Source organism: Bos taurus, chromosome 2, assembly GCF_002263795.3.
Source record: "Bos taurus isolate L1 Dominette 01449 registration number 42190680 breed Hereford chromosome 2, ARS-UCD2.0, whole genome shotgun sequence".
Taxonomy (NCBI): Eukaryota; Metazoa; Chordata; class Mammalia; order Artiodactyla; family Bovidae; genus Bos; species Bos taurus.
In genome coordinates, this window is record NC_037329.1 from 36,313,404 (window position 1) to 36,326,619 (window position 13,216).

Genomic DNA, 13,216 nt, shown 5'->3' on the forward strand with positions numbered 1-13,216 from the left:
CTTCTAACAGTAAGTACACAAACATTGTGTTTTCAGAAATAAATTTTGAGCCATTTGTTGAATATCACTGTGGAACATTTAATGCATTTATGCCAAAGGCCTGGAAAAGTCGGGATTGTGAGTCTACCTTGCCCTACGTGTGTAAAAAATATCTAAATCCCACTGATCATGGAGTAGTTGGTGAGTGTTTCTACGCTGTTTTTATGAGTTGTTTGCTTGTCCTCTCAATATATTCAAATTCCTCTATTTTTTGCTAATAATTTATAATTTAAACTTAGCTAAAACTAGTCTTTATACAAATAAAAATGTGTAATGAGATAAGATCTGTTATTCCCAAGGCACCATGAATTTAACAAATACATTTAGGTTTTTACTAAAAACTAAAGCAAAATAACCTAACCATAGAAAATACCTTCTCCCCTCTCTTTTTAAAAAATTGGCATTCTTACTCATTCTGCTTAGAAAAACAAGATATGCTTCCTTTTCTATTCTAGTTGAGTTTTATTTATGATTACCCTAGAAATTAAACATATAAATTAGAAAATAGTCTTATAAAATTCTTTACTTCATTGATCTCCTATCATACTCTGTATCTCTTATTAGTAATATTTTCTTCTCAAAATAACAAACAAAACTTTAAGGCGTACCTAAGACTTAAATATAACATAATTACAATCTAGTACCTGAAGCCCAGTTACTTCCATTCTTAAGATCTATTACTTCTTTTTAATTTTATGGAATTAATGTCTTAACTCAGTAAGTAGAGATAAAAATATAACCATTTTTAAAAGAATCATTACCAGCATAATTAGAAACAATTCTTTAAAAAAATTTTTTTTGTCTTTGGAAACAACAGTTCTTTTTCAGATTCTTTTCCAATATAGGTCATGACAAAATACTGAATATAGTTCCCTGTTTTATACAGTAGGTCCTTGTTCTTTATCTACTTTATATATAATAGTGTGTATCTGTTAATCCCAGATTTCTAATTTATCCCCTTTTTCCCCTTTAGTAATCATAAGTTTGTTTACAATGTCTGCGAGTCTATTGTCAATAAATTCATTTGTACCATTTTTTTAGGTTCCGCATATAAGTGATATCACATGAGATTTGCCTTTGCCTGACTTACCTTACTTAGCATGATAATCTCTAGGTCCATCCATGTTGTCGCAAATGGCAGTATTTCATTCATTTTTATGGCTGAGTAGTATTCCATTATATATATATATATTCCATCATCATATATATGTATACATACCACATCTTCTTTATCCACTCATCTGTTGATGGACATTTAGGTTTCTTCCATGTCCTGGCTATTGTAAATAGTGCTGCTATGAACACTGGGATGCATGTATCTTTCTTAATTAGAGCTTTTGTCTTTTTTGTATATATGTCCAGGAGTGGGATTACTTGATCAAGTGGTAGTTCTATTTTTAGTTCTGTAAGGAACCTCTACAATGTTCTCCATAGTGGCTTCACCATTTACATTCCCACCAACAGTGTGGAAGTGTTCCTTCTTCTCTACACCTCCTTACAATTAAGCTTTAACTTTTATTTTCCTTTAAGTAGCTAAATCTAAAGATATTATGGAATATAGGGGTGCGTAGAAGAAGCACTTCATCATTTTTTTCTCTAGAGATTTTTTCATTATGTCAAAAATGTGCTGACATTGCTATGGCTATTATCACCCTGTCCCTCCCTCTTTTCCTTTCATTTTCTTGCCTCAATTTCTTCTGCCTTTCTTTTTCTTTTTCTTATGCCCTCCTGCACATTCTCCTGCCATCCATCTTTTCTTTCATTTTATTTGCTGTCCTAATCTATTAATTGAAATCAGAAGACCAGAAATAATGGCAGTTAAGCTAAGTTTGTTTGGATTATCTGATGCTGTTTCAGGTCCAACAAATACTTCTGATGATCTCATCCAGTATCTGCAGACTGTGTATCCAGGGTCCCCTGGTTCCTTACTTTTCTCCACCTTTGCATCAATCAGAGAAGTTCCCATGTTATCTTTTTATCTTAACTTTTAGAGTGAAATTTAGGTTCTTTTTTTTTTTTTTTTTAGTGGAGTGCAGTTTATTACACCGGCAGGCCCAAGGCAGAGAGTCTCCTCTTAGCCAAGGACCCCGACCAGCATTTGTGAAAATCTTTTATACCCCATGTGTACCAAATTCCTTGAGACTTACATAAACCAAGGAAAATACAATCCCAATAATCCCATCATTCACATGCTATGCGCTCATGTGCTCAAACAGTCAAACAATTAGCCAATAATCGATAAACCCGAGGTTACACTCTGATAGATACAGAAAAATTTATGGCCTGTCTGGAGGAAGGGGTGATTAGTGTATGTTTTCTCTTAGGTGATGAGTGACCTAGATACGATCTTCAAGGTTCCCCTGTCTGGAGGGGGTCTTCTCCTTCTGTTGTTTTCATAGGCACTAAACACAGAGTTCAGAGTCCATTGGAAAGGTGGCTGAGCATGATCAGCATGAACAAGCCTAAGATGGAGTCCAGGCCCTATGAATTCCTTCTTCACTTGCTCCTTGGAAGAAAAGCTATTGTTGTAGCCACGTGTTCCAGAAAACAAACTCACTCAGAAGGACAATGCAGATAGTGGAGTGCAGTTTATTACACCGGCGGGCCCAAGGCAGAGTCTCCTCTTACCCAGGGACCCCGAGCAGTTTTTGTGAAAACCTTCTATACCCTAAGTGTACGTGCCCAAACCCACCTCCCCAAATTCCCTGAAACTAGTCTGAACAAAGGAAAAGAAAGATACAATCAAAGTTAACCCATGATTCATATGTCTAAAGCCTAGGTAGTTACCGTGGACAATTATCAATAGGCCTGTGGTCATATCCTGATAAGCATTATGGAATTTACCACTTTGTTCTGTTACAGAGATAATTAGCATATTCTTTTAGGCAATGGAGAGTCCAAGTACAAGTCCTGAGGCTCTTTTATCCGGGGGTCTGGTTTTCCATTGGTATGTCATTTCTATAGATACCAGGCACAAAGTTCAGAGTCCATTGGGAGGGTGACCATTCGTATAGCCTAATGTTCACAGCCTGGCCTAAGATGGAGTCCAGCTCTGTCTGTTTCCTCCTTCATTCCCCTCTCCTGATGCTCTTAACTCATATTATGAGCATCATTCATAAGGATATACTGAATACATTGTAAAATCCAGGGTCAACAAAGCAGAACTATCAAGGCAACTATAATAATGGTAAATATAGTTTTCTACCAATCGCCCTTCACCCAAGATAGGACCAAAGTCCAGAAAGGAATGTTTTCATTTGACATTGCTTTTACCTGGTTTTTCATGTCATCTAAAGCAGTTGATACATTGCCAGATAAGTCAGGTATGTATACACAACATTCAACCTTAATTATAGCCCAGGTCCCTCCTTGAGCAGCTGTGAGTATGTCCAGAGCCATTCTATTTTGAATTACTGCTTTTCTCATTTGGATTTGCTCTTCATTTAAGGCTTGGATGGCTTTTTTTCTATCTAGGAGGGCCTGTTTTGTGAACTTAGTCAAGGCCTCTACTTTAATCATAATGTCTGTTGTCCTTATAGAGGGTATGAATAAGGCAGCAATACCATTGAAACACAGATCTTGTCCAACTAACATGTAAATAAGATAGATTTACCAGGGGTTGTTGTAGGTTAGGCTTTTGTTACACTGGCATTTATATCAAATGTAACCCTATGACCCGAGTCTATTGACTGTAGGTCTGGCTTACACCCAGAGAGCAGGGAAAGATTATGATTGTGTCCCAGAGAAGAGCAGAGTGGTTTAAAATCTCCTTGGCGGAGCGGTGACAGCCACCAGGGAAGTCCATCCATCACAGACAGAGGCATAGCCCCACATACCCAACAGTTGGAGGTATTGTGGAGGTTGGCGTAGGAATGTGCGTGTTGATGAGGCCGAGCAGCAGGAGTTGATTGTGCGGCTTCATCCTGAAGGGGTTCGTCCAGGATCTTTTTTTTCCTTCTTCTTAAGGATGGTCTTAGTCTCTCGAGGGTCAGCAGGGTCCCTCTGTGCAGTCCATTCAGCATTTTTTGGGTCTGCGTGGTATGTTCTCTTCACCCTCATATGATGGATCCACGGGGCAATACCTGTAACTTTAACTGCAGTAGGGGTAGTTAGAATAACAGTATAAGGGCCCTTCCACCAAGGGGCTAGTAAATCATGTTTCCAATCTTTGACCCATACTTGGTCACCAACCGTAATCTCATGAATCTGTTCCCCAAGGGGGAACAGCACCCTTTCTTGTACAAACTTAGTTACCCAATGTATTACCTTACCCAGTTCCATCTGCTGTGAAATCCTATCCCCCCTTACCTGAGGCAAATTTGTTGACAACCTCTTTTATTATGGGAGGGGGCCTCCCATACACAATTTTGTATGGAGAATAGCCTTGGGACTGTGGGGTCATCCTGAGTCTGAGCAGAACCGTCAGAAGCAAGTCTCTATGATCCACTTGGAGAGTCTCTTTAAGTGTCCGGTTGGTTCATTCCACCATCTCAGAACTCTGGGCCTATATGCAGTGTGCAGTTTCCATTTGATGTTTAAACTTTTGTTTACTTGTTGTACTAAGCCCGCTACAAAAGCTGGACCATTGTCTGATCCAATGCTGGTAGGAAATCCAAATCTGGAAACCATTTCCCTAAGCAGTCACTGGGCTACTTCTGATGTTCTTTCAGTCCAGATAGGAAAAGCTTCTACCCATCTCAAGAATGTACATACCATGACCAGCAGGTAATGGTAATGTCGGTGAGGTTTCATTTCAGTGAAGTCCACTCCTAGGTGTTCAAAGGGCAACGTGCCTTTCAGCTGAATACCCGGAGGCTTTTGTCTGTGCCGAGAGGCAGCATTAACCTGTGAGCAGGTAGCATAGCCTAGGTGGGTCGCTTGGTGTGTTTGGCTTACCAGAGTGTGTGCCAGCTCCTCTGGTACCAATAATTTGCCACTTGGCAATTTCCACCATCCCTTTTCAGTCTTGATGGCCCCTTCCACTTTGGCTAACCTGACAGCCATTGTCCTTGTTTTATCAAGCTAGTGCCATCAGTATATAGGACCCAACTAGGATCTGGAACCTCGTGTCCTTCTTTAAAACAAATCCCAGATACCTTACCTCCTCCTTGCAGATCTGTGCCTTCTTCTTTGACACCCAGTAACCCACTCCAGTGTTATTGCCTGGAGAATCCCAGGGACGGGGGAGCCTGGTGGGCTGCCGTCTATGGGGTTGCACAGAGTCAGACACGACTGAAGTGACTTAGCAGCAGCAGCAACCTACTTCCATCAGCAGCTGGAGCAGTGTTTTTGTCCCTTCCTAACATTTTTCCTTGGTCTCGGCAGCCAGCAGCAGGTCATCCACGTATTGTAGGAGCCAACATCCATACTCTTTTGGATGGAATGAGTCCAGGTCAGAAGCCAAGGCTTCCCCAAAGATGGCTGGAGAGTTCTTAAACCCTTGTGGGGGAGTTCAGGTGATCTATTGTTTGGTGCCCCTGAATGGACCTTCCCATTCAAAGGCAAAGATGGGCTGTAATGCTGGGGCGAGGCGTACGCAGAAGAAGGCATCCTTGAGATCTAGGCAAGTATAAACTTTAGTCCTTGGCAGGAGGAGACTAAGTAAGGTATAGGGGTTTGGAACAGTGGGGTGTAAAGTCACAGTAGCCTCGCTGACTAGCCTGAGATCTTGTACGGGCCTATAGTCCTATCCTCCTTCCTTTTTGACTGGCAGGATGGGAGTATTCCTAGCCAACTGGCACTCTACTAGAATGCCCGCTTGTTTCAATCTATTGATGTGGGGCAGTATGCCGGCCCAGGCCTCTATCAGTAGCGGGTACTGGCGCTTTCTAACCGGGATGGTGCCTGGTTTGAGTTCTATTATCACTGGGGCTTGATGTTTAGCCAGCCTGGGGGGAGAGGGGGTTGTCTTCCGCCCAGACTTCAGGGAATAATTGAGTTAGCTCTCTCTCATGCTCTTCTGGCCCACCCAGTTCTTCCTTCGGAGGCTCATGCAACCTCCACTCATCTTGGGGTGATATTGAGAGAGAGCAAATAAGTCATAGTGTTCATCCGGAAGGTGGGCCTCTCCTCAGGGGAGAAAGTCACTTGTGCTCCTAGTTTGGAGAGCAAGTCTCTTCCCAACACGGGTACTGGGCACTCAGGAATGTAGAGGAATTCATGAATCACTTGGTGCCCTCCCCCCATCTGACATTTTCTGGGCTGGCAAAATGATTTAATCATCTCTTCTCCAGATACCCCAGTTACAGCGGTAGTCTTTTCGGACAGTGGTGCCACAGGTTTTTTTACTACTGACAGTTCTGTTCTGTATCCATCATGAAGTCAATGTTTTGGTCCCCCACTTTTAAGGTTACCATGGGCTCTCGGGGACCTGATATCTCTGAGCCCCCTGGCAGCCCTATTTAATTTCCAAGTCAGCAAGCCCCACCACTGCGGGCGCTTCCTCTTCCTTCCTTGCCTTAGGGCATTCATTCTTCCAGTGGGCAAAACCTCAGCACTGGGCACACTGGTTTGGCTGTAACGGGGCCTGGGGCCTCCGTTGAGACCGGTTGAAGGACTGTCCTGTCCCTGGGGCAGAGGAGGTTTTCCAGAGGGCCCGAGATAGACTTTCCCAGAGCAGCAGCCAGCATTGCAAATCTCTTGTCTGTTCTCTTTCGTTCCCTCCGGCTCTCTGGCAGAGCGCTGCTGCTGCTGCTGCTGCAGTCTCTCCTTAATTCCAAGGTCTCCCTCCCCTGCCTGTCAGTACTCACCAGGAGAGGAGGGTATAATTTGGGCGGTTCGGCTGGAGCCAGATCCTGGAAGTGTTGGCCAGAGGCTTCTGCCACCAGGATCGGAGCCCACCGAGGTGGCGGCTCTACCACCTCCAGGAGAGCTGGCAGAGGAGCTGCGGCTGCTGCAGGAACTTCACCTGGCCCTGGATCGGGCATTAAGATGGCCTGCGGTCCTGGTGGAGCACAGGGCCGGTGGGTGCGTCATCATACAGTATGGGGAGGGGCAGGTCATCCTTGTCCAAATCCTGCCAGATCCCAGAGGGAGATGGGGGATCGGTGTGTCTTCACCTGCCGGTCAGCAAGGCCGAACCAGAACACCACGTGGTCCAAGACTATTTCTCTCTTAAAGTCCGTTCTGCCTTGGTGGGCTTGATCAGGTGCGGATGAAAACATAGATGGGTTAAATATCCCATGTCCCAGGCCGTTCCAGGAAAAGACGATCCATGCTCACTTATGTATCCCCCTCCTTCTAGCCTGACAATTCTGAGGGGGTCAAGAATTTCACAGCAGATGGGACACCTCCTGGGGGAGGGCAGAATATGAGCATATAAGGAAAAGTTTCCTGTCACGCGAGTGTATGTTCCTCAGTTCTTTGTCTCGTCACAACAAAGATTTGGAGCGATGGACATTAAAGCCCTCAGCGTGTCACAGCTCTCAGGTCTTGGACAAGCCGTGCTACAGCTCTTAGGCAAATCAGTGTTACAGCTCCATTTTATTTAGAAGATAGCAGGAGAATCCATCCTCGAAGTGGGAGGGCATGCCAACCCAAAGACTCGAAGAGAGTGGAGGAGTGCGCGGAGTTGTGGGGGAGAGCGGAGAGAGTGAGTGAGAGAGAGAGAGAGAGAGAGCACGCTTGTGCACACACATGGGGGAGAGAGAGAGAGAGAGCTAGGTTCATTTTTTTTAAGGGGTTCTGTGATTATGTTTTTAGGTTGATATTATTGATCTACCTAAATGTTCTAACATTCTTCCACTGTGATTCTAATCTCTGTTAGAGACCTAGAAACAATTTTGAAAGAATGTCTTGTTTCCTAAATTAGCAGTGAAGGTGTTTCTAAGTTAGTGCTGAAGGGAAGCACCCAGTTGTAGGTAATGTGAAGTGAAAGTCATTCAGTTGTGTCCAACTCTTTGCAACCCCATGGACTGTACAGTCCATGGAATTCTCCAGGCCAGACTACTGGAGTGCATAGCCTTTCTTTTCTCCAGGGTGTCTTCCCAACCTAGGGATCAAACCCAGGTCTCCCACATTGCAGGCAGATTCTTTACCCGCTGAGCCACAAAGGAAGCAGTTGTAGGTAATAAAGTAAAAATGCCGTCATCAGCCTGGGGGCAAGCTCCTGGAACAAGACGGTCAAAATGTGCACATACACAGCTGCCTTCCCTGCCAGTGTCAAAGGATCGTGGCATTGTTCTCCTGTAAGTCGAACCCAGAGTCCATCTGAGCCCAGAGAGACTCCAGAGGCACTCAGACTGACCCTCAAAATGAAAGCTATTATCTCTGTTCTAGAGAAAGTGGCCAGAGAATTTTGAATTCTTTTCAGCTGAGAATAAATATCTATCCCCGCACCCAATACTGTATATAAAATCCTTTGAAAGCCATTTGTGTTTCATAATACTCCTCTTTCAGTGTAAAAAGACTTAAATGGCAGCTCCAACTGCTAAATTTTATATATGTTTAATTTAATTATTTTTTTAATTGAAGGATAATTGCTTTACAGAATTTTGTTGTTTTCTGTCAAACCTCAGCATGAATCAGCCATATGTATACATATATCCCCTCTGTTTTGAATCTCCCTCCCATCTCCCTCCCCATCCCACCCCTCTTGGTTGATACAGAGTCCCTGTTTGAGTTTCCTGAACCATACAGCAAATACTCCTTGGCTATCTATTTTATATATAGTAATGTAAATTTCCATGTTACTCTTTCCATACATCTCAACCTCTCCTCCCCTCTCCCAATGTCCATAAGTCTGTTTTCTATGTCTGTTTCTCCACTGCTGCCATATAAATAAATTCTTCAGTACCATTTTTCTAGATTCTATATATATGTGTTAGAATAGGATATTTATCATACAACCTAAGCGAGAGTCAGAATACCCTGACTCTCGCTTAGGCTGTAATATCTTACCAAGTCTGCTTAACCTCTTTGTGCCTTAGCTCATCCGGAAAAAAAAGCACTGAGGTCCATTAGACCCTAGATCTAGATCACAGTTGGGATCCCTCTCAAGTCTGAAGACCTAGAAGGATATCGTTTATATGTTATTGTATCATATGCTTCTGTCTTTCAAGTTTAAAAAATAATCACATATTGATGGTGATTTATATTGTGGATAATAAGTAATGTCAAAATAATTGTGGAAAGTGACATTGTGTTTTTGTTGGTTCAAAAAGAAAAGGATGCTTGGAAATACTATGCTACCCACTGTGAGCCTGGCTGGAATCCCCACAACCGTAATTGCTATAAACTGCAGAAAGAAAAAAAGACCTGGAATGAGGCTTTGCAGTCTTGCCAGTCCAACAACAGTGTATTAACAGACATCACTTCGTTAGCAGAGGTGGAGTTTCTTGTAACCCTCCTTGGAGATGGTGAGTGCCAAGTGTCGTTGGTTTAAGAGGTATATACATAGTAACGCTCTTTATTAGTAAAGTTGACAAGAAATTTAACTATTTTAAAGTGATTCTTTATGGCACATACATCTGAAATTTCCAAATAATATCCAGGCATGCAAATTCATTGAATTTTTACATAATACATATTAATAAACTTTGTAATATCTCACATATGCCAGATAAATTTGATGATAGGGGTTTGGGGGTTTTCTTTAAAGAGGAAAGGTAATTTCCTGAAACTTCTAATTTAAAAAACTTGAACCTGTAACTTACTATAGTGGGTATTAGATAGCAGTAATGTGCTGTGGCCATGTAATCCAAACAATAAAGGAAATTCCTAACAAAATCATTGAAATCATTGGCTTCGAGTAAATTGTTTTTAGTGGAAAGAATCCTCAGCATCTACTTTTATGGCCGTTTTAATGTTAGCTTTTAGTTTGGAGTGAAAACCAAACTCTTTCTGTCATTGTTCCTCACTCTGCACTGGGATTGAAAGAATCCTGTGGCTGCCTCCATCTCAACAAGTCACTGGACACTCTCCCAGCCACCAATGGTCTCTTCAACCCACCTAGACTGGCAAGCTTTATTTTATTTACTTTTCAAGACACCTCATTCTCCCATTCAATGCTTCTAAGAGTTTCTGCTCTTTTTTTTTTTTTTCCTGGTCAAAAGGAAAAAAAAAAAAAAAGTAAAGCTAGACGTTATTAAAAGTTTTATTTTTTTAAGTGCCTTTTCTTAATTCAATCAACCTTCCTATTTTCTCTTTTTAGAGTATAAGAAAAACAAGACTTTTCAGACTTACTTTCCATACTGTAGCACAAACAAACTAGTGTTCCAGGAATCTGACTAGCTCAAGCTTTGTCCTTGCACAACTTTCGCTGTCAGTCTGCCTCACTCATAAACCTATATTGAGCAGATATGGATAGATGAATGGGAGAAAAGTTTAAGCAGGTGTTTTATAGCAAAACTTTAAACAGGTTTCATTCCATGATGAAACAAAGGAGCAATCACATGCAAAGTGGTATATATTGGTAACAGCCCCTGTGTTACTGCCTTTGCAGATACTAGGATTCTTGTAAGTAATTTACGTTAATCTCTTGCAGAAAATGCATCAGAAACATGGATTGGTTTGAGCAGCCATAAAATTCCAGTTTCCTTTGAGTGGTCTAATGGCTCCTCGGTCACCTTTACTAACTGGCACACACTTGAGCCCCACATTTTTCCAAATAGAAGCCAGTTGTGTGTCTCAGCAGAGCAATCTGTAAGTTGACTCGTTGTTCCATGCTCACTTCGCTGAACTTGTATTGAGAGCCACTGGGGCCAGGGACATGGGTTGTGGCAGAGACGAACACAGACACAGCGCCTCCTCCCCCTGGGGCTTCCACACTAGGCAGGAAAACACACACACTGAAAGCACACGCTGGCTGCAGTTGTGATGATCGCTCTGAGGACATGGGGTCAAGAGAATGAGGAATTTGGGTCGGGACAGCTTCTTCAGACAGGACAGTCAATGAAAGTTCTCTGAAGAGGTGACATTTAATATAGGACCTGAAGAACAAAAATGTCTCTGGAAGAGCAGGAGAACATTTCAGGCAGGAGACCCCAAAGGCAGGCCAAGGCTTGCCTTGTCTGGTAATCAAAACAGAGACCTGGGTAGTACGGCGGTATGAATGGTGAAAGGTGGTAGGGGATGGAGCAGGAAGAATGAGAAAATGTGAGGCTTATAGGCCTGGGATAGGACCCACTAAAAGGCTTCATGGAGATGAAGGCATGATCTGATTTACATTTTTTTTTTTTTACAAAATTAAAAAGACTTTATTGGAAAATACAAATATTTGAATACATTTAAAATAAGTGTAGATTCATGACAATATTTCACAAATAACTGATTTTATTTTGTGGCCTATACCTAAGCCCTGTCTTTGCAGTCTTTGGTTTGAAGTATCATATATATATATATTTTTTTTTTTTTTTTGGCTTGTGGATTCACCTCCTCAGTTGACATCACACTCTTTCTTTCTTTTTTTTTTTTTTCAGTTTTAATTATTTTTTACTTTACAATATTGTATTGGTTTTGCCATACATTGACATGAATCCGGCATGGGTATACATATGTTCCCCATCCTGAACCCCGCTCCCACCTCCCTCCCTATGATTTACATTTTAAGAGTAACTGTGGCTGCTCCACAGAGAACTGATTGGTGGTTTAGTCACTAAGTCGTGTCCACCTCTTGCGACCCCGTGGACTGTAGCCTGTCAGGTTCCTCTGTCCATGGAGTTCTCCAGGCAAGAATATTGCAGTGGGTTTCCATTTCCTTCTCCAAGAGATCTTCCTGACCCAGGGATTGAACCCGGGTCTCGTGCACTGCAGTTTCTTTACTGACTGAGCTACCAGGGAAGCCCCAGAGAACTGATCGGAGAAAGATAAAATGGAAGAAGAAAGACTGGTTTGGAGGCTCTTCTTGTGGTTGAATTAGGGTAGTGAATGTGGAGACAAAAAGACAGATTCGAGGATCCTCTGTAAGACAGGAATTGTTGTTAAAATAGATGTAGAGGTGACAGAGAGGTAGGTTTTTGGCTTGAACACCCACCGTTTCGGTGGATGGTAGCACCATTGATCACCTGGGTGAAGATGAAGGGAAGAACCAGGGAGCCAGGAAATTACTCTGATGGTTTTTAAACTCCATTATCTTCTTAACATAAAAGGATTTCAACACTGTGTGTAACCTCTGAAAATTGTGAATTGATGGAAAATCTTGTTCTTTTCCTCAACATGAATGAAATGGTCCCAGTAACCTTAACATCACACTTATCCTTACTCTAGTCTCTCATTTATCTAAAACCTCTGATTATACAGAATTCGTTTAATCTCAAGCTATTTGACAGTGTTTTTCAAAGTATGTTTAGAATAGACTTAATCTCTTTGATCAGATGGCTGCTGAACTCACTGGTGGAGTTTTAGGAGGTAACTGGGATCTAAGCAGTTTACTAAACGTTACTTAAGTAGCTTCACAAGATGACTGTGCCAGCCAAACATAGGAAATGCCTAAACACTTATTCTTATGACACATTCCATGTTGTAACTTTCAAGGCTGTCACAAGTACATGCAGTTACAATGATAGCGCTCAGGCAGTGTTTCAGGGTCACACTTGGTGGAGGCGATGACCTCTCTAAGTGTTTGCCTGGGTCTAACTCTCCTGAAAGCCACTATAGTATTTGAGGTTTTATTGGTTTATTAGTTTCAATATAATTAAAGGTGACCTTAATTTCCTATTGACATTCTCCTTTTTCATTTGACAGACCTGAGTATTTCACTTAGCATATTCACAGAACAGGAGCCAATTTGGACAGAGAAATTATTCTTAAGAGAGAAAAGATAGGTTCTAACATCACTGGATGTGTCAGGACCATGCTGCTCTAAGTGTGGTATTTTGTGGCCCCCTTTTAGCAACTTGGTAGCTGCTAAAATAGTAGATACATAAAAAGTAACATTCATTTCTTTGAAGTTGAGCTCAATATGAATGTAATTATTATAATTAACTATTTACCTAAACATGGTTGATACCTCAATTTGAATCTGAGAGCCTAGGAAACAATTCATTCATCTGTCCATGAAACAGTTATTAAGCAACTACAGTGTGCCTGACACCATCTTAGAGCTGAATGGTTTGCTGGAGACTCCATGGGAATGAGCTACAAAGCTGCTTTTATGGGTTACGTTGTCACCCTCCTACGTGGTATGTTTCTGAGGGTCATGAAAGAGCTGTCTATTCACCTAAATCCTTGCATGCCTGAG

General features: G+C 42.0%; 1 protein-coding gene across 1 annotated transcript in view; it reads left to right on the plus strand.

Annotated features, from left to right (window-relative positions):
* Positions 1-13,216, plus strand: part of PLA2R1 (phospholipase A2 receptor 1) — a 133,494-nt gene that overhangs the window by 41,643 nt on the left and 78,635 nt on the right. Inside the window, 3 exon segments of the mRNA NM_175051.1 lie at positions 37-180; positions 9,201-9,395; positions 10,523-10,680. Coding sequence (NP_778221.1) covers positions 37-180; positions 9,201-9,395; positions 10,523-10,680 — 497 coding nt within the window.